We start from the raw sequence: 23,948 nt of genomic DNA, 5'->3' as shown, positions 1-23,948 counted from the left end.
TTCCATACAACTCGTTTGCCTTCGATTGTGCGTCTCGGCCTCCGCTACACACCGACCACAGCGGCACTCGAAGAACCAGCCTTCCCTCAACTCCCTTTGCCGTTCTTCCAATGCCATCCCCTCCACGTGCCCGTAGCTGATACACAGCTCCTCCCCGGCCTCGATGGCTCGGGTCGTGACAAATTCCAATGCACGGCCCCTGCGGACTTTGGCGACGTTAGGGAGACAATCTACGGAAGGTGGTGAGCCCAAACATGATCCCTCTCGCGTGAAACCTCGTCAGACCACCCGGCTGATCGATAGCAGATACTCACTATGGTTAAAGAATGACGGTTTCGGATACACCGCAAATCCCATGAGTTCACTCTCATCCATCAAGGGTGTTTCCCAGATCCCGAACGAATTGCCTGGATCGACGCTGAAGGCCCTCCGGACATTGTCGACAGTGATCAGGCTTCCAAAGTCTCGGAAGCCGCCACTGTCCCCCTGCCCGATTTGCGACGCTTGGCAGTTGTGGCTCTCCCCGTTCCCTCCTGTGTCTGTGACGACAGTGCGTCCTTCTGATGTCGAGGCCCTTACGTGACTAGTGGGAAAGCGACCCTTCAACGCTTGATACACCCTAATCTGGTTTTCTAGGACTTCGGGATATGTATTGAGATGCTGAAGCTCGTTGACCTGCAGAGCCGTGAAGTCGTCCCAACTCGCCCCTCCGAAGTGGACTGCGGCACTGGCGATCCTTCTTACGTAGGTGTTGTTAGCTGCATCCTTGTCTGTATGTAACTGCTGTTGTGACTGCCTGCCCTCCTGGTCATAGACTTCGCGATAGCGACGGACGAGCGCGATGAGAACATATCTCGCCATGTCTGTCTCGAAATGGTCGAGTTGGAGATTCCTCCATCTCCTCACTTCTTTCGGCAACCTCTCCTTCTGTGCGACCATGTCCCAAGCTCGATCAACGTTTTCCCGTGTTAGATCTGTCCCTAGGTCTTCTAGCCTGAAACCTCCGTCCTTATCCTTTTCCACCTCCTTCTGCCGGCGGGCTCCCTCCAGCACGCAAAGCAGCCTTACCGTCTCCCTGCCTTCTCTTCGCAACCAATACCCCTGACAACTCGCATCGCAGAACCACAACCCGGCCCAGCACTCGATGTGTCTTTCGATTGCCCGCGCGGGCTCCTTCGCGTGGTTCCTCGTCCAGGTCCCCGGAGGTGCCTTCGTCGTCCCGGCGCGTCAGAAAGCTCCGCCGTCCGCCGTCGTATCGCCAGCATTCCGCGCAGACTTCGTTTCGGAACGGCTTCCAAATTGTGTACGCGTATGGTGTCTCCGCTTCCAGGACGGTCGTGCCCGCCGGGATGGCGCGGGTGACATGGTACGACCGTCCGGAATGTTCGTGCATTTCTACTCGGAGAAGAGGCATCGTGGCGTGGCCCTGTCCATCTTGGAGAGCCTCTGGGTCGGCGTGAGTGCCGTTCATGGTACTGTATGCTAGCTCTGGTCAAGGGGGACTGGTTAGCACTTCAATCCGATTTGTGGTCTGGGTACGGTCACGTGTCAGGGCAGCAAAAGTGTGCACCTGGATTAGGAAAGTCGTTAAGATACAGATCCTCATTAGGCTTTGTATGTTACAATCGTGCACTCTGCCTCGCCATGGCTCTATGTTATGCAAGAATCATATGCGTTTGCGAGACCCCGTCTGCATATACTGCTATCCGCAAGGTCTGCGAGCCAGACCCTGCTGCTATGTGAGCCGCTTGATTCACTGTTGGTGGCATCGAGATGCCGTGGCATTGGCCTCTTGATCAGAACTCGGGGATTCTGGCCGCCGAGATCTTGCTGAGACGGCTGAGATGCTTCGGGTGGTCGACGTACTGCGCTGTACTGTATCTTCTCAACGTCTCAAATGAAACTTAAACCTAGTACCTAGTGGTCCCGGAGTGAGCTCACATGACTGGCGCGAACTGTGCCGCAGCGCTGCCCCGGCGCTTCCGCTCCGAACGGAAACCGATCCCCCTTGGCTCGCATGGTTGCATCTCTCTCCGCACCACCCTCACGCTCGCCAGCTTGATGGCCACGGGCAGCTCAAAGCACACCGGCAGCCCACCAAAATACATTGACCTAGCCAAAGCAAACGCACAGCGACCCGTCAGCGATGGAGGCAGCACTCAGGAGGTCCAGCATGTCTCGAAAATCGTGGCGGGGTCGTTGGTAGATTTTACGCTGATACTCAGTCTGCTGTTTGGGGGATGTTGCTCGTACGCCCTCTCAATATCTCTGGATGCATTGTCTCTGCTAAGATTTCGCATGCAGGAATGTATGGTCCTACGAATACATACTCAAGATGGACCCACATCTGGGTATGTCGTCATGCCTTCGTTTCTGGTTAAGGAGTAACCCCTCGCGCAGGTACCGCCCTGACCTTCTCGCAAATGTGCTTCATCACCTTGCACTCGCTGCCGTCGTTTTTGCAATGGGACCGTTCCTGCATCCCTCGCCTGCAGAGGAGGCACGTCCCGATCCGTCAGTGGATCGCGCAAGTACTTGTCCTGACATCTAGCTCGCTCCTCAACAACTGGGCGTTTGCGTTTCATGTGCCGCTTACGGTACAGATTGTCTTCCGCTCCGCGGGTGAGTGCATACTCTTGCAGTGGTGGCATATCGTATTGCGGGATTCGACCCTGGGTGACGGCTCAGTGCAGATGGAGCATCAGGCTGATGGCAGTAAAAGCTGCCGTAGCTTGATGCCGGAATCTGTGAGCTCACTCAATACTAGTGGTGGTTGCAGAAGCATTGCCATTTGTCTTGCTTGTGCTTCAGTAGTGAAGTTCGTCTGTACCTTTGGACCCCAAAGCCATTGAGTTCGTATCCAGTATCTCATTATGTGGCGTATGAATTATTGTCGAGGCCAACAATTGCTAACTCTTCTCAATCAGGTTTAGCCGTCTCCATGCTATTTGGCTTCCTGTTCTTCAAGAGACGCTATTCACTGCCTCAAATTGTGAACATTCCATTCTTCCCCTCTATCTCCAAATAACTCAGTTCCACACCAGGCCTCAGTAGTCATTGTCAGCATGGGTGTCCTCCTAGCAACGCTGTCCAAACCGTCATCGTCGACGAAATTGGATACCGATGATCCAAGGGCTAGCATGAGATACGCACTAGGTGTGCTCATGATGACAACGTCGTTGTTCCTCACTGGAGCGCTCGGGTTACTTCAAGAACGTACCTATAGCATGTACGGCCCTTACTGGAAAGAGGGTGTATTTTACACTGTAAGTCACGAGCCGTTCGGCTTCGCAGATGCCCTGACCATGTTCGCAGCATCTGCTCTCGATACCAATCTTCGTCTTCCTAGCGCCGGACGTGAAAAATGGCTTCGACAGCTTGTCAGCTCATACCGCAAGCTATACGGCTTCCGCGACGTCGAAGCTACCGACATCAGTCGCCCACTATACGCCTATATAGTTCTCGCATTGAACCTTGCAACCCAACTGATGTGTGTCTCAGCTGTCAACAACTCACATCGGTGCGCCCAACGTTCCTGGCTAAACCGCATTCGCTGACATAGATTGACGTCCGCAGCGCGTCACCTCGGTGTCGACCAACCTCGTGCTCACGGCCCGCAAAGCGATCAGCCTGTGTATCAGCGTGTGGTGGTTCGGCAACGGGTGGAATGCGGAGCTCACGACGGGCGCGGGGATGGTGTTCGCCGGTTCACTGCTATACACGTTCGTCAGCTCCGGCTCCAGCGCGCGGTCCAGCACTAAGTCGACGACGCCAGGTGGTATACCTCGGAAGGAGAGCACGAAGACGAAGAGCGACTAGACCTGTCGGACCTCAAGCCGCCCACGACGCCGACGTGCCACTCGGCCTAATGTAACGGACGATAACGGACTTCTTGTTGCTGTAGACCTGCCAATGTATACCTCACATACGTATCCAAGTCGCGTGTTTTCCTTAGAATCCCGAACGCCCCAGTGCCCTGCCCGTCTAGTCATTCACAACAGAGCTATTATTGTACTAGGGAGCGGGCTATATGATTGCGTAGTAACATAAATGTTAGAGCAGATACCAAAGACAATGCAACCAAAAGAGACGAGTAATAAAGGGCAGCGACCAAGTGGGTAACTATGCATAGCCGAATCGACCATCCATAACAGTGGCGAGAGGAAGGGCGAGGCAAGGGGAGGGAGGGGTAACCTGTGTCGGCCACAGTGCGCCGGGGGGAGACGGCAGAGGGGTGCGGGCGGTCTGGGGGCGGACGCGGCAACCGACGCCGGAACAATAACGGAAGGTGTGAGGTAGTCGCAGGGGGGTAATCAACGTCACTAGACCGTGATAGGCATGACATAGGACATGAGGGGGGCGTGAGGGTCCGGCGGCGTATAAGGAGTGGGATATATGCTCGTAAAGATCAAGGTCGTCCAGCAATCGGTGAGGGCCGTGAACATCCTCCGAGAGAACAGCAGACCAGTCTGGCAAAGGCTTGCAGTGCGACAACACTAGCATGCGATACCAGACCGTGCATGTGGGTCTTTCTCGGAGACCATGTAATCTGGGTGATTCATGGACATGGGCGTGTTAGGCGTTTGTGTCATGTCGCCCTCGAACGATCGTGGTGCCCTCTGTTTGAGCGCATACTCCTCATTAATACCGTCCGCGCCGATGGTCGTCATCGGGGTTACCGGTCTTGACGATGCAGGACCAGAAGACGACGTTGCTGTGACCGTCGACACGATCTGGTTCTGCGGGTAGTACGACCGCCGCTGCATCGTCCGGAAGTCATACGACGTAAATCTGGAACATGACGTGATTGAGTTTACTCCAGGTAATCGATAGATGTGCACGCACTGTTCCTCCATCTGCCGCATTTCTGTACTGAGATTGTTATATCTTGCACCTTTCGCTGCCGCGCCTTGAGAGGGTTGTCCTCGAGTAACAGCTCCTCCAACTCGTGTGACGCATCAAAGTTTGCTTTCTTGGACTAGATCAAGCCAACCAGGAACAATCAGACCACCGGCAAGCATGTCAGGAATGATACACTCACATCAGGAACGAACGGCGGCATCTGCTTCTTGTCTTCCAAAGTGTCCCAGTCGATGGACTGGAGCCAGGATGACTACGCAGAAGAGCCGTGCCCTCATCCGGATTCCAGCCAGTCGCTTAAGCGGATCTCGCTCCAGGAACTAATGCGGGGCAGTCAGTTCGGACCCGCACATGATGATGGGCACTCAAATTGCCCAGGCGTCCGTCAGAGCATAGACGCTCACAGCGGCGCTGTCCCAAGATAGCAGCGAATGGCGACTCACCATGCGCAAGGCCTGCATGCCCTCCCTGGAACATCTGCTCGCACCGTCCTCGGGGAAGCGGAGGCTGTCCTTCACGATGCTATGCGTCAGGTCGCTGTTCGTCTTGCCCCGGAACGGCCGTCGTCCAAAGATCAGCTCGTACGCGCAAACGCCAAGTGACCACCAGTCAATTTGGTAGGAATAGCCCCGCTTCGCAAGGATCTCGGGCGCCATGTACGCCATAGAGCCTGCCACTCCTGAAAGTGGCCGGCGGTCGGAGTAGTGCACAGCAATATTGAAGTCTGTCAAGTGAGCGTGTCCAGCCTCATCCAGGAGGATGTTGTCTGGTTTGATATCCCTAAGGGGATGTGAGACCGGAATCAGTAGATAGCGGACAACGAATGGCGACAAACCTGTGGATTATCCGATGGTCGTGTAGGTATGCGAGGGCGGATGAAATCTCGGCGACGTAGAACCGCACCGTCTCCTCCGTCAGCGAGCCTAGTCGCTCGAGGTGGACTAGATAGTACGCCCTTTAAAAGAGTATTCGAACCAGAGCAACATAGGACGACGTACAACGCAAATCACCGCCCAGCATGAGATCCAACACGAAAAAGCAGTTCTCATCATCTTGGAAAGCATATCGCAGGTTAACGACAAAGGGATGATCGATCTGTGAGGCCCTCAGTGATGTGTGCACTCGTAGCGGCACCGTACTGACCTCCTCCAGCAGTCTCCTCTCCTGAATGATATTTGCGACCGCCTTCATCTTAACGCATTTCGTCTTGTTGATATACTTGAGGGCATACAAGTCTCGCGTCTGCTTATGCTGGACAACGCGGACCTAACTCGGAAGTCTGTCTCAGCACTGGAGACGGGGAGCAGGCGGGCGCGGGCGTCGCTCACCTTGCCGAAAGCACCCTTCCCCACACACCTCAGAAGGACGAAATGGAAAAGATTCACGTCCCCATCAAAGTCTATGGGCTACAGAAAACGGTGAGTTCCCACCGCCGAGAGGAGAGGTCGAGAATAGGACGGACTTGCGCACGACAGCACACAGCACCCATGCTAGCTTGCTTGAGCCGGAGACAGTATGGAGAGTGGTCGGTCGAAGAAGAGAATGAAGGGGAGGGGGGAGGAGGGCCTGAGCGAGTGCGGGGATAACCAGTGAGGAAGGATGCGACAAGAGTGGTGGGAGATCCCCCAGGCGCGCGGATGCCGACGCCGTTTCTGCTAAGCGAACACTCGTCGAACAGACGCCCGCCGCGGCTGATGGCAACAGCTTGTCGCCTCCTAATTTCCGCCCATAGCCTTCTGGAGCATTTCTCCGCCGCCTTGTTCGGCCGCGATAACTCACTGCGCCCGCAAACGTGGCAAAAATAACCCCAGCGCCGCCTGCCGTCACCCAGTCGTTTCAGCTGTCCCTTGTTTCCTCCTGCCCTGACTCCGGCCCGTCACCTCTTCCTCCTGGTTCTGCCTTGCACGCGCCGGCATGTCTCCCATCGTCGCCCTCCTCCGTCCCCTAGTCATCTCCGGGCCGTCGGGCGTGGGCAAGAGCACACTCCTCACCCGTCTCTTCGCCGACCACCCAGACAAGTTCGGGTTCAGCGTTTCCCGTGAGAGCACAGCAACGCCCACTGACACAGGACGTGTCCGTCTCACACATCCCGCATTTTGACAGACACGACCCGCGCTCCGCGTCCGGGCGAAGAGGACGGGAAGCAGTACTACTTCGTCACGCGCGAGAAGTTCAAGCAGCTCCTCGATGAGGGTGCTTTCATAGAGCACGCAGAGTTCTCCGGCAATTACTATGGCACAAGCTTCATGACCGTCCAGCAGGTGTCCAGTACGGGTCGTCGCTGCATCTTGGACATCGAGGCGCAGGTATGTCCGCTCTGCAGTGATCCCTCCCTCTGAATGGACGTCGAGCGTCCGCAACCTCAGGGTGTCCGCCAAATCAAGCAGACGGACCTCAATCCGGTCTACCTGTTCATCTCGCCGCCATCCCTGACGGCTTTGCGAGAACGTCTGCGCGGGCGGGGGACAGAGTCTGAGGCATCTGTCGCGAAACGACTGGCGACTGCCTTGAAAGAGATCGATTATGCAAAGGAGGGCGTCCACGACTACGTGATCGTCAATGATGATTTGGAGAGGGCCTATGATCTCTTTAAGCATGTAGCACTCGACGACGAGATACCCAGCGACTCACTACCTCTCTTGGACGATTAATCGAGGAGGAGCATCCCACATCAGCGGGATATCGATCAAGAACTTTAGATGCAGCAACATAAAAATACATAGATTATGTCCACCTGTAAAGGTAGAACGGGTGATATACATGGGACTTGGGGGACTACACACTTCGTTGGAGGTACTCACCTGTGGCATTATAGCATTCCATCCGTTCTATACATAAATGAGCTCTAAGTGCCTCTACACCCGGAAGCGGAGGTATGCCATGAGTAGTGCAGAGCAACCAGTGACTAGGTCATCAGAGTGAGTATATATGAGAACGCACGCCTTGCTGAGCACGCACCAAAGCCAACAAGATATTGCAGTGTTGTCGCCTGCATAGTTTGTCAGTTGCAATACAATGCGCCGCTGACGCGATCCATACCTTCGACGCCTGTATTGACGTCCTTAGGGAAGCGATCTCCTGCTCTATCCGGGTGTCGACCTCCTTCATCTTCAGCTCCTGCTTGCTGCTCTCCTCGCGCACCCTTCCCTTCTCCAGGTTCAGATCCAAACGCACGCCTGCTTGTGTTCGCGTGATCTCCTCGCGGAGCCGCTGCCTCAGCTTCTCGATGTCGGTTACGAGCCGGTCGTTCTCCGCCTTGACCATCGCGAGCTCGTTCTTCTCCGTCAGCTGCAGCTCCGACTTGAGCTGCGCGAAGTCGACCTGCTGTGTGTAATGATACTATACAGGGAGTCAGGACGCCGAGCGAGACATGCAGCAGCGGGGACTCACCTTCTCCTGGTCAGCCTTCGTGACCATGTTACTTGTCATGTTCCGGATACTCTCGTCGATGACCTCGGCCATGGCAGCCATGATCCCCTCCGCTTGCGCGCGGTTCAGCCCCTCGCGTTCTAGTCGCTGAACGAATTGATGCGTGTCAAAATGAAAGTCTGCTAGACGAGGAGTCGAGCGGAGTCCTCGCATGGGTGAAGGGAGTGGATGGGGCGTTCTACGCCGGGCGAGAGACACAACCGACTCGGAGATGATAGCTGCGGTCCGATGCATAGCGGTGGTGATGAGCTGTGCTGGTGAACCAAGGAGATGTGCAGACGTGAGGATAAATATGCGCGTTGTGGGACGAAGCTGAAGACGGGAGTCCGAGCAGCGAGCCTGAGTGTGATCGCCTGGAATGACATGAGCACGTGTATCGCGCAACACAGTCGTGCGAACAACATACCCGATCGAGATCAGCCAATCACATCGCCCATATCCAGAATTTACCTGCACTCGATCCGGCGTGAAGTCGAGCCAGCCCCCTCTGTCCGCTACCGGCCGTCTATATACCTTCTTTCTTGCCGTTGGGGCACTCTGTTCTCAGGTTAGCGTTTCAAGATGCAGAGCGACGACGTTATATGGTCGGTGATCAACACTCAGTTCTGTTCATACAAAGTGAAGTGAGTTCCCTGCAGCACCCACTTAGCAGCGTCCGGGACCACGAACTCACATCCTATCTTCTCAGAACAGCAACACAGAACTTTTGCCGAAACGAATACAATGTCACCGGTTTCTGCACGAGGCAGAGCTGTCCCCTAGCAAACTCACGCTATGCGACCGTCCGGGAGAAGGAGGGCGTGCTCTACCTCTACGTGAAAACGATCGAGCGGGCGCACTCGCCCGCGAACATGTGGGAGAAGATCAAGCTCTCGAACAACTACTCAAAGGCCCTTGAGCAGGTGCGTCGCGAACCTGTGGTCCGTTCCGTGGTGCTGTCTACTCACTCTGGGACTCCGTGCGGTTGCAGATCGACTCGGAGCTCATCCACTGGCCAAACTTCACGATCCACAAATGCAAGCAGCGGGTGACGAAGATCACGCAGTACCTCATAAAAATGCGACGTATGCAGCTGCGGCAACAGTACGTCCCACTCTCCCCTCGTCTCATTTCCCCTGCTCACTTTGTCTTCCTTCTCCCTCTCGTACCCAACTATCACAGACCGAAGCTCGTCGGGATAAAGAAAAAGCTCGACCGACGTGAAGCCGTGCGCGAGCGCAAGGCGCTATCCGCCGCGCGGCTCGAGCGCGCGATTGAGGCGGAGCTCCTCGAGCGGCTCAAGAGTAAGGCGTACGGCGACGCGCCGCTCAACGTAAATGAGGACGTCTGGCGCGCGGTGCTCGACCGCGAGAAGAAGGGCAAGGAGCGCGCGCTAGCCGGTGAGGGCGCAAGGGACGAGGAGCTGGACTTGATGGACGACGAGACGGACGAGGAGCTCGAAGAGGAGGAGGAGGGCGAGTGGGGAGAGAGGGAGTTCGTGAGCGATATGAGTGGGGACGAGGACGGGCTGAGTGATTTGGAAGATGTGGAGTCGGGTGAAGAGGAGAGTGGGGAGGAAGATGAGAGTGATGAGGAGGACGAGGAGCCGACAGACAAGACAAAGCTGGGCAAGCGGAAAGCAGCACCAAAGACGCAGAAGCCTGCGAAGCGGAAGCCAGAGAAGAAAGCACGCAGTGCGTATCTTACATCGCTCACTGACATCTGGTGTATTGCTGACTGACTCTCCATAGGGGGACCACGGGTCGAGGTCGAGTACGAGCAGAGATGGAGACCGTACCTCTCACAAAAGAGCAATTGCAAACTGGTAGCACTCTCCGGGTTGTTGATTGCGTACATGTCCTTACTATCGTCTCTTGCACACTACGCTGCTCGTACTCATCATTTTCATCGTCTGGGCGCATTGACAACCGTCATGTTTAATCTATCGTACTAGAACATGAGGAGTCATCAACACGGTGCCGTCTCTACAACGTAATGAGGGGTGAATATCCAAGACACAATATAAACAAATCGTGATGGAATAACTACGTAACTAGTGCGAAGGCTATAGACCGTGGAAGTAGACTAAGGTGAGATACGAATACAAACTAATTACTACAGTCATGAACCGAAAGGAAGTCGTAGCAGCCGCATGACGTAGCTTGTGCGCCTACGATGCCTTCTTCTGTTTCTGGCGACGTTGCTCGATGTCTTGGCGGGTCATCCTCGTGCCAAGGAAGTAGTCCCAGTGAACAAAGAACGGCTGAGCGAAATTCGATTTGATACCGATGACCTGCGCAACCCGGTCAACTTCCCAATGAAGGTGAACAGCGATTGCACACACCTGATGATGAATGTCATGATAGTCTGCGTTGTTGCTCGTGAGGAGCTGCAACGGGTCGAAGGGCAAGCTGTACCCGCAATGGTCGTCCACGGTCTTCAGGCTCGATATGAGGAAGAGCAGCGCGGCCTCGCGCGTCGTCATGCCAGCTACATTCTCTGCGACAACAGCGCCGATCGTGTCGAGGAGGAGCCCTCGACAGGGTGGTTGTACAGCGCGCCGAACGCGTAGGGGACGTACAGTCGGTGGTGCACGGAGTGGAACTGCTTATAGAGCCAGCGGTTCACGTGCATCGCGCGGTGGAGAAAGTACTGCCATGTGTCGATTAGGAACCTGCACGAAAGGAAAAGCGTGAGTGCCAAGTCCGGAGGGAACAGGGGCGGGCAGTTACGTACATGCCGAAGAAGAACCTGGCGACTGGGTTGGCCCACCAATACGCTCGTAGAGCAGCTGCGCGCCGTCGTGGTCGAGAGCCGTGCGCCCATTTCTCACCCAATGTCCAGGTGAGGATGCGCGCGAGCGTGGGCTCCAGACGCAAGATGGCACCGACATGGTCTACCAACGCACCCGATGGCTTCTCCTCTACCCAGAAGAACCGATGACGGTCTGCACGATCTGCTGGAGGACCACGGCGCGAATGACCTCGCTGCGGGTGACAAGATTGCGAGACTTGACCTCGGCTGACTCGTGGATACGATACTTGTCGAGCCATTTCCACTCGGAAATGTCGAGGATGTGGAAGAAGACGGAGGAGACCCAGTAAGCAATGACAGGGGCTGCAAGCGCGAGCATGTGGTCCGGGCACCAGTCGAAGAGGTGAGCATGGGGGCTGTAGTAGAATGGTCGGTTCGTAGAGAGGTAGTGTACCTGCGCCTGGCTGAGCATGGAGAGTGTGGGTGCCGCGGTAGAGTTCATGACGGTGAACGGTGAGGTTGGGCAACGGCGGAGGGGTAGCCCGCGCACTCCTGCTCTGGGCTGAGAGAAGAGGAGGTGAGAGGACGGCAGCCGGTGCCAGTGTGTGCGCGGGTCTATGAGCTGATCGGAGACTCCAAAATGAGACCAGCGTAATGCGCTACACGTGATCGGAGGTCGTCACGGACTCGGCCAATCCTGGGCCACGTCGGGCCCCCACACTGAACAACTCAATCTCAAACTCCCATCGGCCGCCCCATCGGCCCCGAACATGCAGTCCCATCCCGTAAACGCGACCCAGGCCAAGGACCGCCACTAATGCAGCTCTCAAACTCACTCGCCCGTCTCTCGCAGACAGTGGCCACACCGCCGACCTCTGCGACCTCCTCAAGTCCAACCTGGACGCGATGCGCACGCTCGCATCGTCTCACGCTGCACAGTGGGTTCACCTTTAGCGTGGCCGATGCGAACATGAAGCTCATGGCGTGTGCCATAGGTTCATGACCGTCGCTGCAGAACTCACCGCAGAGCCAGACGCACCTCAGAAAAGTCGGCCTGACGCAGGTAGGTCAGTTGATCGAATGGTTCGCATGCTAAGCCACCTAAACGCGGGAATTACCAGCGCTTCCGCCTTGGTACAAATGCACTCGGGTTTACGTACGCCGGAACACGCACACGGGACGATCGCAAGTATCCGCGAGCGGAGGGGGGTATCATCTACGCACTCCGGTGAGGTACGCGCGCGCAGGCTCGTACATAAGATGCACTCTACCACAGAGCTCACGAAGGGTCTCCGTCATCCTGCGTGGCTTGCACCATAGCACTGCCGTATATTGCTGTTGCAATGGTATGGATGCTTTGGATGTACCTCATAGTTCCGTATTGGATATGCAGCATTTCATTCTAATGACGAAACTGCGTTGATGCCTTTCCGATACCTGGATCGGGCACGAGTCCTCGATCTACAGTCATTTGTAAGAAACGCAGTCCCCTACATGGGTGATCGGTCTGCTAACATACTCACGAAGCAGAACATATCAGCTCATATACAGCTGGTTAGTGCTTCGAGCAGACCCATGCCAACTCCCTTCCTCTGGTCTGACGATATCAGGCATCTGGTTCAAGCTACAGGTGCGCCACTTCGCGCAACGTGCCTCATGACTGTCTTGTAGGCGTAAAGGCATTGGTACGTTGCACTCGCTACACCGGATGCCTTTCCGCGAAGAATTCAAGGACGGCGGTGCGTGAATTTCGATCATGCATCTTTCACCTCAAGCCGCCTCATAGGCCTCAACCGTCACGGTCAGTCCCAGATTTTCCTTCAGCATGCGCCATCAGGCTCACTTGTGTATTTAGCTGCGATCAAATCTCATTCATTTGACCGCGCTACATCGCATCTGTGCGACTTGTCCTCCACTTGGACATGTGCTATGCTCGAATGCAGCGGGCCATGCGGTGGGCGCAAGGGCGCACTGCGTGCATACATTCCTGGCAGTACGTCCACGGACCCATGGACGAGTCTGTAATGAGCAATCTCAGCGGCCGGCCTCGGCTTCAAGGGTGCACCGATCTGCAAGAAGCTGAAGCAGGCGTAGATGTTTTGATGACGTTGGTCGGGTGATTTAGCCTGAGCTATCCAACGCGTCGGGTCGGTGGCCAGTCGATGGCTTGACTCCTGTCAACACAGCGCGGGATATGGGGGCGAGGCTTGGGCGTGAGCACCTTCGATACTGGTACTGAGCTGGACTGATCCTTTCGCTTACTACACCGACTTGCGTCGACGTATGTGGCGAAACGACTCGAGTAAGTGTAGCGGCCAAGTACAGCGCCATTTAGCGGGTGTATCAGGTCGACAGGCGCCCCGTTGAAACGACGCCCACTCCAAGCCGTCCCTCATCGCATGCGCTACGCTGCCGTGCCGCGTTCCATCGCAGCCGCAGCACCCGCGCGACAGAGCGTATATATCCGGGGTACGCAGTCGAGAAATGCAAACACGCGTCTTCCCCCTTAGCTAATCGTCAACGTCACTTCACGATTCGTCGCCGCTTTCAGACATGTTCTCCTTGAAGCAGCTCTTGCTCGCCGCTGTGTTGCGGTTACTCTCGTGCAGTGCAAGCCGCCCCTGCGCTCATGAATCGCGGGGCGGACGGACTGGATTGTGGTATTGTGGAGGTGCCGAGGACGTCGCTATTGGTATGTCAGAGTTCCATCGTCTTTGTCAAGGGGTTGTGTTCGACAGAGGATATATAGATTCTGCAGGCGGTGCCCGTGAGCTCTCGCAGGAGGCCAGCTGATGAAGCGAAGCACGAGACTGTAAGTTGTCCTATGGGATGCGTTGAAGGGTCGGAGACTCATGGCGTGCTCTGCAGATTTATGCATGTGTTGATGATGTGACTCAGGATGTTAGACGACAGCGATGGGTGTTTGTATCCACACGATATATATGTAGTCTGCGCAGAGTGTATCGATATTGTCACCCCGCGACAGGGGTTGTATGTATGTTGGAAGGGATGCAGCTTACATCAACGCATGATTGATGATCATAGTACGTCAGTGTGAGCATGTAAGAACACATTTGTCCTATGAAACAGTAAAAACTAATATGACGGCTGCTCGGTACCATGCTTTGGCGGCACCGACTCATTGCACTGCCTTGATTTGCAAAGACATTTTAAATGGGCCTCGTGCTTCCACTGCATCGCCAGTGCCGCGCAAAGCCTCGGTCCACGTGAAGGATGCTTGGCCACACTACTGCGATCTGCTTATGGCCATTGATTCTCCATCCACTTGCACGTGTAGCAAATCGAGAATCAGGATGAGGCATGATGACAAACAAATAACCTTCTCTGCGGTCGCAGGTTGCGTCTACTCGAGCCTGCGAGGATGGTTGGGCACGAGCGCCCACAAGCACACCAGACAGGCCATCGACGATACCAAGCTGTCCCAGACGAACGGCATTCAGCGGCCACTCACACGAACGTAAGCGGCATATCACTCACAACGGCTGCAAGCTCTTGATACCCTCCTTATTCGCCAACAGACCCGCAGCAAACGGGAGCGCGGCGCTCCCCGCCTGGCCGAACCCGGCGATCCATCCGATGCACCCCGTAAGGAGCCACGGCGGGAGGACGCGCCGGGAGTAGTTCATGACGAGCGGATAGATGGGCCCGAGGACGAGCCCGACGAACGCGACCGCGACCGCGGCGCCCACGATAGAGGGGAGGAACCAGACGACGAGCTCGAGTCCGATGGCAAGAACGATGTAGAGGAAGAGAACGTTGCGTTCGCCGATCTGAGGGATGCGTTAGGTCGTGATTCAGAGGGGTGATTGAGTACTCACTATTTTGTTGAGCCAGAGAAAGGCGAGACGGCCAAACATGAGCCCTGTAGAATCAGTGGCTGAGCGACTACTGGGCGATCAATTCGATGCTTAGGCTTACCGCCGAAGAAGCCTGAAGAAATGTACCCGGAAGAAGGACCGCCAGCACGCACATCGATCACGTATGTGACTATCCAGCCTGCGAAGCAACCATGACTTTAGCGGTCTATGAAAGATTGAGCAGTTACCCACCGCCCATTGTCACCTCGATGCCGTCGTAAATGAAGATGAAGAGAGCAAGCAAGTGCAGAGGCCGCAGCTTAGACATCTGCTTGTACTTCCCTTCATCGAGTCCCGCATGCACTGGTGGCACCTGGCCGATTTCCGTAAGGCATTCTTCATCACAAAACGTGTTCAATAGTCAAACGTGGGGACAGGGTGGACCATCGCACACTTACGATCTTGAGTCCGGAAGCGCAGCACTCCACAGAGGAGCACGGCGTTCACGACGGCGAGTCCCAAGGATGTGAGGTAGTGGAACGACCAATGACGTTGCTCCGAGAATTGAGTCGACACGAACGGAGAACTGAAAGCACCAAGACCTGTGAGGGGACAGAGTGTCAGCTTTCATTGTCCGAATACATGGTGAGCAACTGGCCCACCGTAGATAGCATGCATGAAGGCTATCTTGAGGCTTGGATTTTTGGCAATGCTGCTCACATAGCCGTTTGCACCTGCTTCCTGTACCAGCACAACTAGGTGTCGATGACGGCGCGCTGCTGCGTGAAGTACACTTACCTGTAGCGCTAAGCCAAATCCGTTGAGGAAATAACCGAGCACGAAGACGGGGAACGGTGGAGCGGCTGCCTCTAGGGCGTAGCCCGCCAGTTGTGTAACAGCACCTGGCATTGCCCTCAGAAGTCTACGGACGTCGCATCACCAGCAGAAACCGACCTAGTACCATTACCTAGCAGGTGAATCAGTGACAACCTTTGTGGGATGTCTCCTGAGACCCACGCGTCCGAATCCGAAGCGGTCTGTGAGTGCGACATTTGCTGCGGCTGCTGATATGAATCCCTGGAGAGGTCGCGTCAAGTTGCATATCGTTCAGATTCCAGGCAGTCTCTGGCAGCAACCTTTCACGAGCCGAGGACGGACATACCACGCAGTTGAAGACGAATATCAGAGAGACTAATGTGAAATCAAGCTATCGCGAGGTATTCAGACTGACGGTCTTCACGAAATAGTCCATGGATTGCGCAACTTACGTTGTATACGGCCTGGATACGCGGTAGCAATGGGCCGGTGGTACCGTCGTTCCAGCCTGCCACATAGAAAACGAAACACAGCGCGAAGTACTGGATAGCCGCGTTGTGAGTCTGAGTCTGAGACAGGCCAGTTGTAGAGGCAGAAGCAGTTGATCCACTGGGATCATCTCCTCCTTCCGAGTCCCTGCGACTGGAGATGTTATGCAGCTCCAGGGAATTCAGATCCTGGCCGAGACGGGCAACATAATGATCGGCAGATGCCGTCGGCCGCGTTACGACGTTGGTGGAATCGTTGGCCAGTGCCATTGCCTAAGGATGTTGAGGGTTTGTAGGACACTTTCCAGTTGCGAAAGGGAGGTTATCTACAGGCTGAGGAAGTGAATAAGCACTTAGTCATTCACGGGATTCGATTTGAATGACGTCATGCTGTACGACATCATATGGCTCTGTCATCACGTACGCGAGTCTTCAAAGAACGGGCCATTATAAAATGTACTAGCCTATGTTAGCAACTTAGCAGTGACAGACAGCGTTGAAAGCTGTTGACAGCCTGGAAGCGTCGATCCGCATTCGGCTCAGGAACGAAGGTGTTGCACAACAAGGCCAAACAAACGACACATCCCTTTCTGGCACGTTCATCTTGTGGCGTCGCTGAGAGGTCTCTCTCCATTGGTCTCAGTGACTGAGAATTGTCGGCGGTTGCTGGCAAGCCCTGTCTTGTCAGAGACATCCGTGTTGCGCTTTTGAAGCCTTGGGTTAGCCTCTCACAGATGCTGCCACCTCGGACCGGCGCCACTGACTCGGGACGGTCATGCACACTGAGTCTACCACGGGACAGGAACTCAAGGCAGAGTGCTTTTGCGTGTAAGCGCAAGCAAATTGCGAATACTTGACGGGAGAGGTTGGGCGGGTGGTCATGTTTTGTTCTGCCTGACAAACAAAATCGATCGCTGATCGCACCACCGTCCTCATTTTCAAGCCGGCGGTGGTTTCGAGTGGGGGGCTCAACTACTGGCCGCCGAGTCAGCATGACAAATTCGTGACGCCTTGCAACCGCACCGTCTGACCTGCAGGCCTCGCCATATATATGCTCGACTAATCCGTTTAGACTGTGAAGTTCTGAGAGGGACTGTCCAAAAGAAACCCCTTGAACAAGTTACTATCGTCCGTATACCCTTTAATGCCCGCGAATAAAGCGGCAGAAAATGCACTGGGCACAATCGGTGAGTGCGCATCGCTTCAACTGTCGTTGACATTTTGTCAGCGCAGTTTTTCGCCCGGCCCGGGCCTCAATTGAACGGCGAGTTGATTGTGTACCAGGAACGATTTGTTGGACTATCCAGTTGGTTCCACAGCTATGGAAAAGCCACAGGGAGAAATCTACTGAAGGGCTCTCCCAATTTCTTGTGTACGTTTTTTGAGTAGGTCCGCAGCGAGTAAAGACTCACACGATTGTTCTTGATCATTCGTAGCTTCATATGGGGAGCATCTGGTGTACTCCTGGGCGTATACGCCATTGTCCAGAACATCAATATACCCATCATAGTCCAACCTCAATTATTTGGGACACTATCATTTCTGTCGTTCGCTCAGGTACGTTCACTTTGAAACATAGAGCCGCTGGACGAACTCCAGCGGGACGGCTAGCTCTTCTGCGCCCATCTGACGATCCAATCCATGAGTACACACCGAGTCTTCGGATTGCTGATCCCATCATTCATTCAGTGTCAATATTATGGGTCAAAGCGGCCCTTCTGGACATGTGTAGCGATCTATATTGTATGTTTGGCATTACTAGGCGGCCTGCAAGTAGGCTTTGTCTATGCCGTCAGGGTGCGTCAATGTCCTCCTAGCACACCGCTACCGATGTTAATGGCCACGATACCACAGCCGTCTTACGAACACGGGCACTCAGCAGGTGTCGAGTTCTTTGGCATCGCGAGCTCTGTGACTATTGCCGCAGGTCTCCTGTACGTATTCTCTCTATGTACACAGTGTGTACAGCTCGTCGGGAACTGACCGCGCTCTCCAGGCCGCAATATTACGAGATCTGGAAACACGGGGAGGTCATTGGCATCTCAATACCGTTCATGACGGTCGACATGCTCGGTGGGGTGTTCAACGACCTCTCGCTCGCGTTCAAGTCAGATTTCAATGTCATCGCTAGCGTTACTTACTCGCTTGTGGTGGTAAGCGTCATTCCCTGTTTCGCGAATGCTGGTCTAATTGGTCGTCAGGTCATGGATGGCATCGTCATCCTCCTTGCATTAATTCTGAATCCTTTGGCAAGACGGCGCCGTAAACGCGCTGCTATGGCTGCCATGGAGGTGGATACAGCACCTGCGGACCCAAGTGGAGGCGTCGGGCGAATCGGCGACGTAGAGCTCGCTGGTGCGGAAAACCGGCAGCCCACTCCGTCTTCCAATGCGCGAGATGTCAATGAGAAGCCAGAAGCGGCAGCCGTCGATGAAGAGAGAGGGGATATGACCGTTACGACTAGCAACGCCAGACGAGATACACCACAGCATTCCCATAGAACGCTCGATAGCAATGATATTTAATCAGTGATTATTCAGGAAGGGCGACGGACACGTCCCGCTGTGCAAGTATTATCTCACTCAGGCTTCCAATCACCCGAGGTTACGGCGCGTCCAGAGACTGTAAGTTTAATTACGTGGGCACAATATCCAACAGACAACTATGAGACAGACGAGCCAGAACTACAATCCAATCCGGGACGCCAGCACCGACACCGTCCATCATGCCCGCGTGTTCGCCCTGCTGCTTCGCCTGCTCCCCGTCGCACTCGCAACGCTCTCGTCGCCGCTCGTGCTCTCCTCCGCGCTCGTCCCCATCCGCAGGTGGCCCGCAGCGCTTAGCTCGTCCTCGTCGAACAGCACCTCGTCGGGCTCGCTCGTGTCGCCCTTGCCATTCGCCGCGCTCAGGCTGACGCTCAGGTTGGATTTGCCCGCCTTGCGCCGCGCGCGTCCTGGCGGCGGGGCGGAGACGAAGTCGGCGAAGCTCGAGAGCGAGGGCGAGGACGCGTGCGAGGCGCTCGATTGCCGCGCGTGTCCGTTGGCGGGGGCGCGCACGGGGATGCGGTAGAAGTCCTCGATGTCGTCGTCTTCATCTTCGCCCACGAGCCCGAGTGGTGCTTGAGTGATGGTTGGCGACGGGCGCGAGCGGGGCAGGGAGCGGTAGGAGCCCTTGCGGAGGTGGATGGCGTAGGAGTAGAGCAGGGCGGCGAAGTAGAACTGGAGTGCCCGTGCTTAGTCGGGGAGGGACAAGACACGGGTGTGACGCACCTTTGCGAGCCAACCGAGGACGATGACTCCGGTAGCCAGTCCCTTCTCGGCGTGCCAGAGAGTCATGGCCGCCTGCACACGCTCTTCCTCGGTCATGTTGTGGCTACCGATGGCGGGCCCGGACTTGGCGATCTCCTCTTGCGAGGGCGAGTTGGACATCCGCCGACCGTCGTGCGGGTGTAGACCCACCACATGACGGCGAAGAAGATCAGCCACGCGGTGTTGAGGATATGGTCGGCGAAGAATAGATGTGCAAAGTACAGCGTTTGTTTGGCGTTTTCCTGATATGGGCAGGCGACATATCAATGCTTCATTGTGTAAGCTGCGGGTTGGACAAAGAGACGGACCTGCGTCGCGGACTTCATACCCCATATCACGGCCGCTAGTGCGATGGTAGAGTAGATATACATGCTGAGCTGCGCAGCTGTGCCGCCTGCGCCGGTGAACATGGCTATGAGGCCATACACGCCTGCGACCTTGTTCAGGACCTAAGCATTCCATAGCATGGTCATCGGTCCATTCGATCTCTCAGTACTCTGAGCGACATACAGCGAAGAGTAGGGCAACGGTGACAGCTGTCTTGAGGTCAAGAAAGCCGAAAGCCGAAGAGAGCGGTCGGAGGCGCCATTCTGGCCGGAGAGTGAGTTTCATGAGACGAGTGGTACTACTTGCAGCGAGTAGGGGAGTTCATAAACCGAAGGCGATGCAAAGCGGACAGCGGGTGGGAACCAAGGGAGAGGCAGAAGTTGGATGGGAGGAAGGGGCGGAGCGCTCCCGCGGCGCGTCCGAGGCGATCCTGCACGCGCGCCCGTCCGTGGCGTCAATTTCCTCCCTATTTCCTCCTCGTCCATCCTCTCACACCTCGCCCAGCCACTCTCCTCGCGTCGCAAGCTCCCATTCACCGCCATTTCATACGTATCGACTGCCTGTGCTCTCTTCGCTGTTCAGCCTCCATAGTGCCCCTCGTTCCCGTCTATGGCCGGCTATTTCTCCAACCACTCCCAGTCGCGCTTCCTCGCCAACTCAACCTCGCAGTCGACCACCACGCAGACCACGACCACGCCGAACCCTGCGCCGGCCCCGCGCTCGCGTGTGCCGTCGTCCAAGCATTTCTCTACCTTTGTGCCACCTGCCTCGGGTGACGAAAAGTCTTCGAGCAAAGACAAAGCTTCCACGAACGGGAGCCGCAATGGCAGCCCCGTAGTTCACCCTCTGCGACATACGTATGTTCGTGGTCTTTCTTGGTCGTCGTCTCCGTGCGTACTGACGTGACCGACTGTCGTGTGCTCCGCAGTTGGGTGTTCTGGTTCCGCCAGCAGCGCGGGCCGGGGACTAAAATCACCAACTATGAGGAAGGCATAAAGAAGATATCTGCTTTCAGCTCTGTACGTCTTCCGCCATACATTCGTTGCTATCGTCCTCACGGAGTGGCATGTGGCTATGGTAGATTGAGTCGTTCTGGTCTCTCTGGACACACCTCAACCCGCCGTCCAGCCTGCTACCTACGACCGACTACCTGCTCTTCCATTCTGGTATCCGCAGACCGGTCTGGGAGGACCCACTTAACATTTCGGGCGGGAAGTGGATCATACGCCTCCGAAAAGGCATTGCCGACCGCCTTTGGGAGGGTCTCGTCCTCGCATCGTAGGAGACCAGTTTACCGAATGCACCTCGATTGGGGAGGAGAAGACAGACGGTGCGGGGGCGATGCGCCTCAGGGGGATTGGCCGGAGATATGTGGCTGCACGATCAGCGTGCGCCAGAACGAGGACATCATCTCTATTTGGAACAGACGGGAGGACGCGCGGGTGAAGGAAGCAGTCAAGTACGTGTGTTTGATGTGTGTTCATCTACGGTGTACTAACAGTGGCCTATTTGTTGCAGAGAAACCATCAGGCGGGTACTCAACTTACCGTCGACTACGGTTATGGAATACAAGTCGAATACCGGTGCGTGCCGACTGACCTCTGTTGTTTCCAAAGGCGCTGACCGGAACTGTACACTACGTAGACTCCATGCAGGACAAGTCCAGCTTCCGTGTTCCCGCCAGCACGGACCGCACTCCGTTGTCATGACACGGTCTTGGGTCCTGTCCGCTTCGTGAGGTCATGGTCGTGACCGAACTCTTTCCGTCGGACAAAGACGACAAACCTAATTGTAGCCTTATATCTATGCTATTCGCTTGGGTCAGTGAGCTGCGAGTATATCTCTGGCGTCCGTGGAACAGCAGTGCGTTGATTGCGTTATGTCCGGCCGCGTCTGGCACGACCAGCACGCAGACCCTGGCCAGCATATGTGAGTGCGCGAATGGTCCATGCATCATGATGACGATGGTTTGTGGATGACATCTACGTGATGATTTCATTCATTTGAAGGGCGCGCTCCCAGGACAGTATCAATACAGTCGAAACATAGCCGCACCGGATTGTTTTATCAAGCGCTTCGTGATGAGCCTGAATGCCTGCAAGGTTGTCGTCGTTGCTTGCGGCCTTGGGCACACTTGAGTTAGCAGAAGAACGGCAGCTTGTTGAATTACAAGCACAGACACAAAGCGGCGGGCAATGGATTGCTGGGCGTCTATGGAACCCGACACAACGGCTTTGTTTAGCTCTGACGCTAACACGAAGCTGTCTTTACCGGTAACGATGCGAACAATGGCCCCCTTGCTCCGCCTCGTCCTGTTCCTGTCTTCTCCCATATCCCTCTCCCATACTACCATCTGCCTATCCCACTTCTTGCACTGCCTGTCTCTACTCGACACCCTGGTCATTTCCCCTCATTTATCTAAGCTAAGATGCCGTCGGCCACCTTAAGCCCTGGGAAGCTGCGATCGAAGCTGGACGACCGCTTCAGAGCTTTTATGTCCCCCAGGCAGCCCACCTCTCCGAATGCTCGAAAGCGCAAGCACCAGCATCAGAAACCCAGAGCCGTAGAAGAGTTGACCGAGCTGCCACCGCCTCCCCCGCCACCGAAGGAGCTGAACCCCAAGGCGAGGAGACGCTACGTCGAGAGCTGGCAAGTACTCTACTCTGCCTTCGATACGTCCGAGCTAGCGCGCACGCCGTCCCCCGACTCCTCCGTGGACAGCTACATGGGCTCGCCACGGTCCAACCTCTTCCTCACACGGCAGTTCACTCCGTCACAATCTAATCTCACTGATGTACCTGAGGACGTGTATTCGGACGCCGGGCTGCCTTCCCCTTCTAGTGCGAACTCCAGGCCGCGTGCGGGAAATGGCACGGGGGCAGGTGCTGCAGGCGTGCGCCCGCAGACGGTTTACACACCCACCTCACCTGCACCCTCGCGCATCCCGATGCTATCCTATCGCATCCCCGTCGCCCGCGGGCGTGTCCCCGAGCGGCGCGTTGCCTCGACGCCCGACGAACGAGAAATCATCCGCCGGGAGGCGCTGCGCCGCAAGGAGAAGGAGGAGGCGCAGGCACGCCTGGAAGAGGAAGAACGCCAGGAGCGGCTCAGGCAGACGAGGGAGGCGGACATGCGCCGCTACGAGCAGGAGGAACGCAAGCGAAAGGCGATCCTCCAGTCGGAGCTCCGCTACGCGGCGGAGCAGCGCGCACGGAAGGAGGCATTGGAGCGCGAGGCCGACGAAAGGCGGAAGGCTGCCTTGGAGGAAAAGAGGAGGGCCGACCGCGAGCGCCGCATACAGGAGACACAGAAGCTGCAGGCGTGGCGGCGAGAGCAGGCCAAGCGAGCACAAGAGATATCTGGGAAACGCCAGGAGATGTTGCGCAAGGTTCTGGACGAGAGGCGGGCGCTGGCCGCTCGGTTGAAGGCTGCTGCGACCACAACAGGTGGTCGCCATGTGCTCTTGTCGGGCTGGGTCACCGTCCAGTCTGAACAGTCTGGGACGTGGAAGCGGCGATACTATCAGCTCGACGACGAAACGCTCTACCTGTTCAAGAGCAAAGAGGTACGCATCCTATCATGTCTTTCCTCGAGGCAGTGCTTGAGTGTGCTTCAATGCCAGGAGACCGACCAGTCCCTAGAGGCAGTCAAATTGTCAGTCGTCGCGAGTGCCAAAGACTGGCAAGAGGGCTATGAAGAGTTGGAGGGCGTACCGCATTCCTTCGCCGTAGAATTCAGCGATGGCCGCTACGCATGGTCCATGTACACGGATTCGGCCGAGGACAAGGTGAGGGTCAAGGATTGCGATCATCACCGGCAGACGTTAACCGCGGGCGCAGGAGTACCTTGTCGCCGTCCTGAGCCAGAACATGACATAAAAACGTTTCCCAGCGCTGATGCTCCTCATGGTTTCTTGCGATAGGTGTCGACTCTATGAATTGGGTCCGGGTCATGTAGGTGGCCCGCACCGGACTTCTGTCCTCTCGCATTGTTGTATCCTGGGATATTTATCATGTACCATTTCCTGTACAACAGCTCTGTATACACGATACCCATTCTTACCACTCGTAATGCATACATATACCGTGGCCCTCACTGGGTGTCCTGCCTCCCTCTGTGTGGCCACTGACCACGAGGCATATGTTTTCGGCGCGCGGTGATTTGTCAGC

At 55.9% G+C, this 23,948-nt stretch overlaps 13 protein-coding genes across 13 annotated transcripts; 7 read left to right on the top strand and 6 right to left on the bottom strand.

Annotated features, from left to right (window-relative positions):
• Positions 1–8: 8 nt before the first annotated feature.
• B0H18DRAFT_983168 (uncharacterized protein) lies at positions 9–1,686 on the bottom strand (the record flags this gene model as incomplete). The annotated part of the gene is made up of 3 exons (XM_048044599.1): positions 1,142–1,686; positions 315–1,101; positions 9–230 (listed from the first exon to the last, which is right to left on the bottom strand). Coding segments are annotated over exons 1-3 (1,339 nt in total), but the record flags the coding sequence as incomplete, so codon positions are not given.
• Positions 1,687–1,941: 255 nt separating this feature from the next.
• On the top strand, positions 1,942–3,869 carry B0H18DRAFT_1115355 (UAA transporter family-domain-containing protein; the record flags this gene model as incomplete). Its single annotated transcript, XM_048033254.1, has 9 exons — positions 1,942–2,249; positions 2,305–2,351; positions 2,401–2,622; positions 2,928–2,992; positions 3,045–3,266; positions 3,316–3,380; positions 3,502–3,520; positions 3,577–3,722; positions 3,776–3,869. 9 exons carry the CDS (start codon positions 1,942–1,944, stop codon positions 3,867–3,869), a joined length of 1,188 nt encoding a protein of 395 aa, XP_047897779.1.
• A 1,038-nt stretch (positions 3,870–4,907) lies between these two features.
• B0H18DRAFT_983146 (kinase-like domain-containing protein) lies at positions 4,908–6,614 on the bottom strand. The gene is made up of 5 exons (XM_048044598.1): positions 6,323–6,614; positions 6,189–6,266; positions 5,859–6,126; positions 5,696–5,801; positions 4,908–5,640 (listed from the first exon to the last, which is right to left on the bottom strand). The coding sequence occupies exons 1-5, from the start codon at positions 6,347–6,349 to the stop codon at positions 5,226–5,228; spliced, it is 894 nt and encodes a 297-aa protein (XP_047897778.1). The 5' UTR covers positions 6,350–6,614; the 3' UTR covers positions 4,908–5,225.
• A 160-nt stretch (positions 6,615–6,774) lies between these two features.
• Positions 6,775–7,511, top strand: B0H18DRAFT_1115353 (guanylate kinase; the record flags this gene model as incomplete). Its single annotated transcript, XM_048033253.1, has 3 exons — positions 6,775–6,898; positions 6,964–7,166; positions 7,227–7,511. The coding sequence occupies 3 exons, from the start codon at positions 6,775–6,777 to the stop codon at positions 7,509–7,511; spliced, it is 612 nt and encodes a 203-aa protein (XP_047897777.1).
• B0H18DRAFT_983141 (uncharacterized protein) lies at positions 7,257–8,616 on the bottom strand. Its single transcript, XM_048044597.1, has 5 exons — positions 8,251–8,616; positions 7,900–8,199; positions 7,819–7,849; positions 7,492–7,765; positions 7,257–7,438 (listed from the first exon to the last, which is right to left on the bottom strand). Exons 1-4 carry the CDS (start codon positions 8,521–8,523, stop codon positions 7,716–7,718), a joined length of 654 nt encoding a protein of 217 aa, XP_047897776.1. The 5' UTR covers positions 8,524–8,616; the 3' UTR covers positions 7,257–7,438; positions 7,492–7,715.
• Positions 8,617–8,850: 234 nt separating this feature from the next.
• On the top strand, positions 8,851–10,222 carry B0H18DRAFT_951914 (ribosomal L28e protein family-domain-containing protein; the record flags this gene model as incomplete). Its single annotated transcript, XM_048042056.1, has 5 exons — positions 8,851–8,912; positions 8,978–9,191; positions 9,260–9,372; positions 9,451–9,962; positions 10,020–10,222. 5 exons carry the CDS (start codon positions 8,851–8,853, stop codon positions 10,220–10,222), a joined length of 1,104 nt encoding a protein of 367 aa, XP_047897775.1.
• Positions 10,153–11,630, bottom strand: B0H18DRAFT_983132 (sphingosine hydroxylase). The gene is made up of 5 exons (XM_048044596.1): positions 11,213–11,630; positions 11,005–11,189; positions 10,810–10,942; positions 10,613–10,765; positions 10,153–10,561 (listed from the first exon to the last, which is right to left on the bottom strand). The coding sequence occupies exons 1-5, from the start codon at positions 11,522–11,524 to the stop codon at positions 10,439–10,441; spliced, it is 906 nt and encodes a 301-aa protein (XP_047897774.1). The 5' UTR covers positions 11,525–11,630; the 3' UTR covers positions 10,153–10,438.
• A 114-nt stretch (positions 11,631–11,744) lies between these two features.
• Positions 11,745–12,393, top strand: B0H18DRAFT_641901 (uncharacterized protein). The gene is made up of 2 exons (XM_048038914.1): positions 11,745–11,960; positions 12,018–12,393. The coding sequence occupies exons 1-2, from the start codon at positions 11,929–11,931 to the stop codon at positions 12,340–12,342; spliced, it is 357 nt and encodes a 118-aa protein (XP_047897773.1). The 5' UTR covers positions 11,745–11,928; the 3' UTR covers positions 12,343–12,393.
• A 1,993-nt stretch (positions 12,394–14,386) lies between these two features.
• B0H18DRAFT_870701 (MFS general substrate transporter) lies at positions 14,387–16,414 on the bottom strand (the record flags this gene model as incomplete). Its single annotated transcript, XM_048040115.1, has 12 exons — positions 14,387–14,459; positions 14,521–14,813; positions 14,862–14,905; positions 14,962–15,039; positions 15,093–15,236; positions 15,299–15,442; positions 15,503–15,581; positions 15,639–15,742; positions 15,795–15,807; positions 15,858–15,917; positions 16,003–16,047; positions 16,109–16,414. The coding sequence occupies 12 exons, from the start codon at positions 16,412–16,414 to the stop codon at positions 14,387–14,389; spliced, it is 1,383 nt and encodes a 460-aa protein (XP_047897772.1).
• A 786-nt stretch (positions 16,415–17,200) lies between these two features.
• On the top strand, positions 17,201–18,769 carry B0H18DRAFT_641789 (PQ loop repeat-domain-containing protein). Its single transcript, XM_048038913.1, has 7 exons — positions 17,201–17,331; positions 17,429–17,516; positions 17,581–17,701; positions 17,834–17,941; positions 17,999–18,078; positions 18,141–18,297; positions 18,346–18,769. The coding sequence occupies exons 1-7, from the start codon at positions 17,289–17,291 to the stop codon at positions 18,667–18,669; spliced, it is 921 nt and encodes a 306-aa protein (XP_047897771.1). The 5' UTR covers positions 17,201–17,288; the 3' UTR covers positions 18,670–18,769.
• A 98-nt stretch (positions 18,770–18,867) lies between these two features.
• On the bottom strand, positions 18,868–20,064 carry B0H18DRAFT_1115347 (Inositolphosphorylceramide synthase subunit Kei1-domain-containing protein; the record flags this gene model as incomplete). Its single annotated transcript, XM_048033252.1, has 5 exons — positions 18,868–19,362; positions 19,414–19,536; positions 19,581–19,694; positions 19,761–19,901; positions 19,963–20,064. The coding sequence occupies 5 exons, from the start codon at positions 20,062–20,064 to the stop codon at positions 18,868–18,870; spliced, it is 975 nt and encodes a 324-aa protein (XP_047897770.1).
• A 176-nt stretch (positions 20,065–20,240) lies between these two features.
• On the top strand, positions 20,241–21,674 carry B0H18DRAFT_983098 (eukaryotic translation initiation factor 4E class II). Its single transcript, XM_048044595.1, has 6 exons — positions 20,241–20,636; positions 20,708–20,798; positions 20,861–21,057; positions 21,107–21,238; positions 21,298–21,362; positions 21,424–21,674. Exons 1-6 carry the CDS (start codon positions 20,389–20,391, stop codon positions 21,486–21,488), a joined length of 798 nt encoding a protein of 265 aa, XP_047897769.1. The 5' UTR covers positions 20,241–20,388; the 3' UTR covers positions 21,489–21,674.
• Positions 21,675–22,044: 370 nt separating this feature from the next.
• Positions 22,045–23,918, top strand: B0H18DRAFT_983091 (uncharacterized protein). The gene is made up of 3 exons (XM_048044594.1): positions 22,045–23,344; positions 23,402–23,566; positions 23,619–23,918. Exons 1-3 carry the CDS (start codon positions 22,208–22,210, stop codon positions 23,655–23,657), a joined length of 1,341 nt encoding a protein of 446 aa, XP_047897768.1. The 5' UTR covers positions 22,045–22,207; the 3' UTR covers positions 23,658–23,918.
• Positions 23,919–23,948: the final 30 nt, after the last annotated feature.

This window comes from Fomitopsis serialis (assembly GCF_022376445.1).
Source record: "Fomitopsis serialis strain Sig1Antser10 chromosome Unknown B0H18scaffold_8, whole genome shotgun sequence".
NCBI classification, from domain to species: Eukaryota; Fungi; Basidiomycota; class Agaricomycetes; order Polyporales; family Fomitopsidaceae; genus Fomitopsis; species Fomitopsis serialis.
This window is presented reverse-complemented; position numbering and strand designations above follow the sequence as displayed.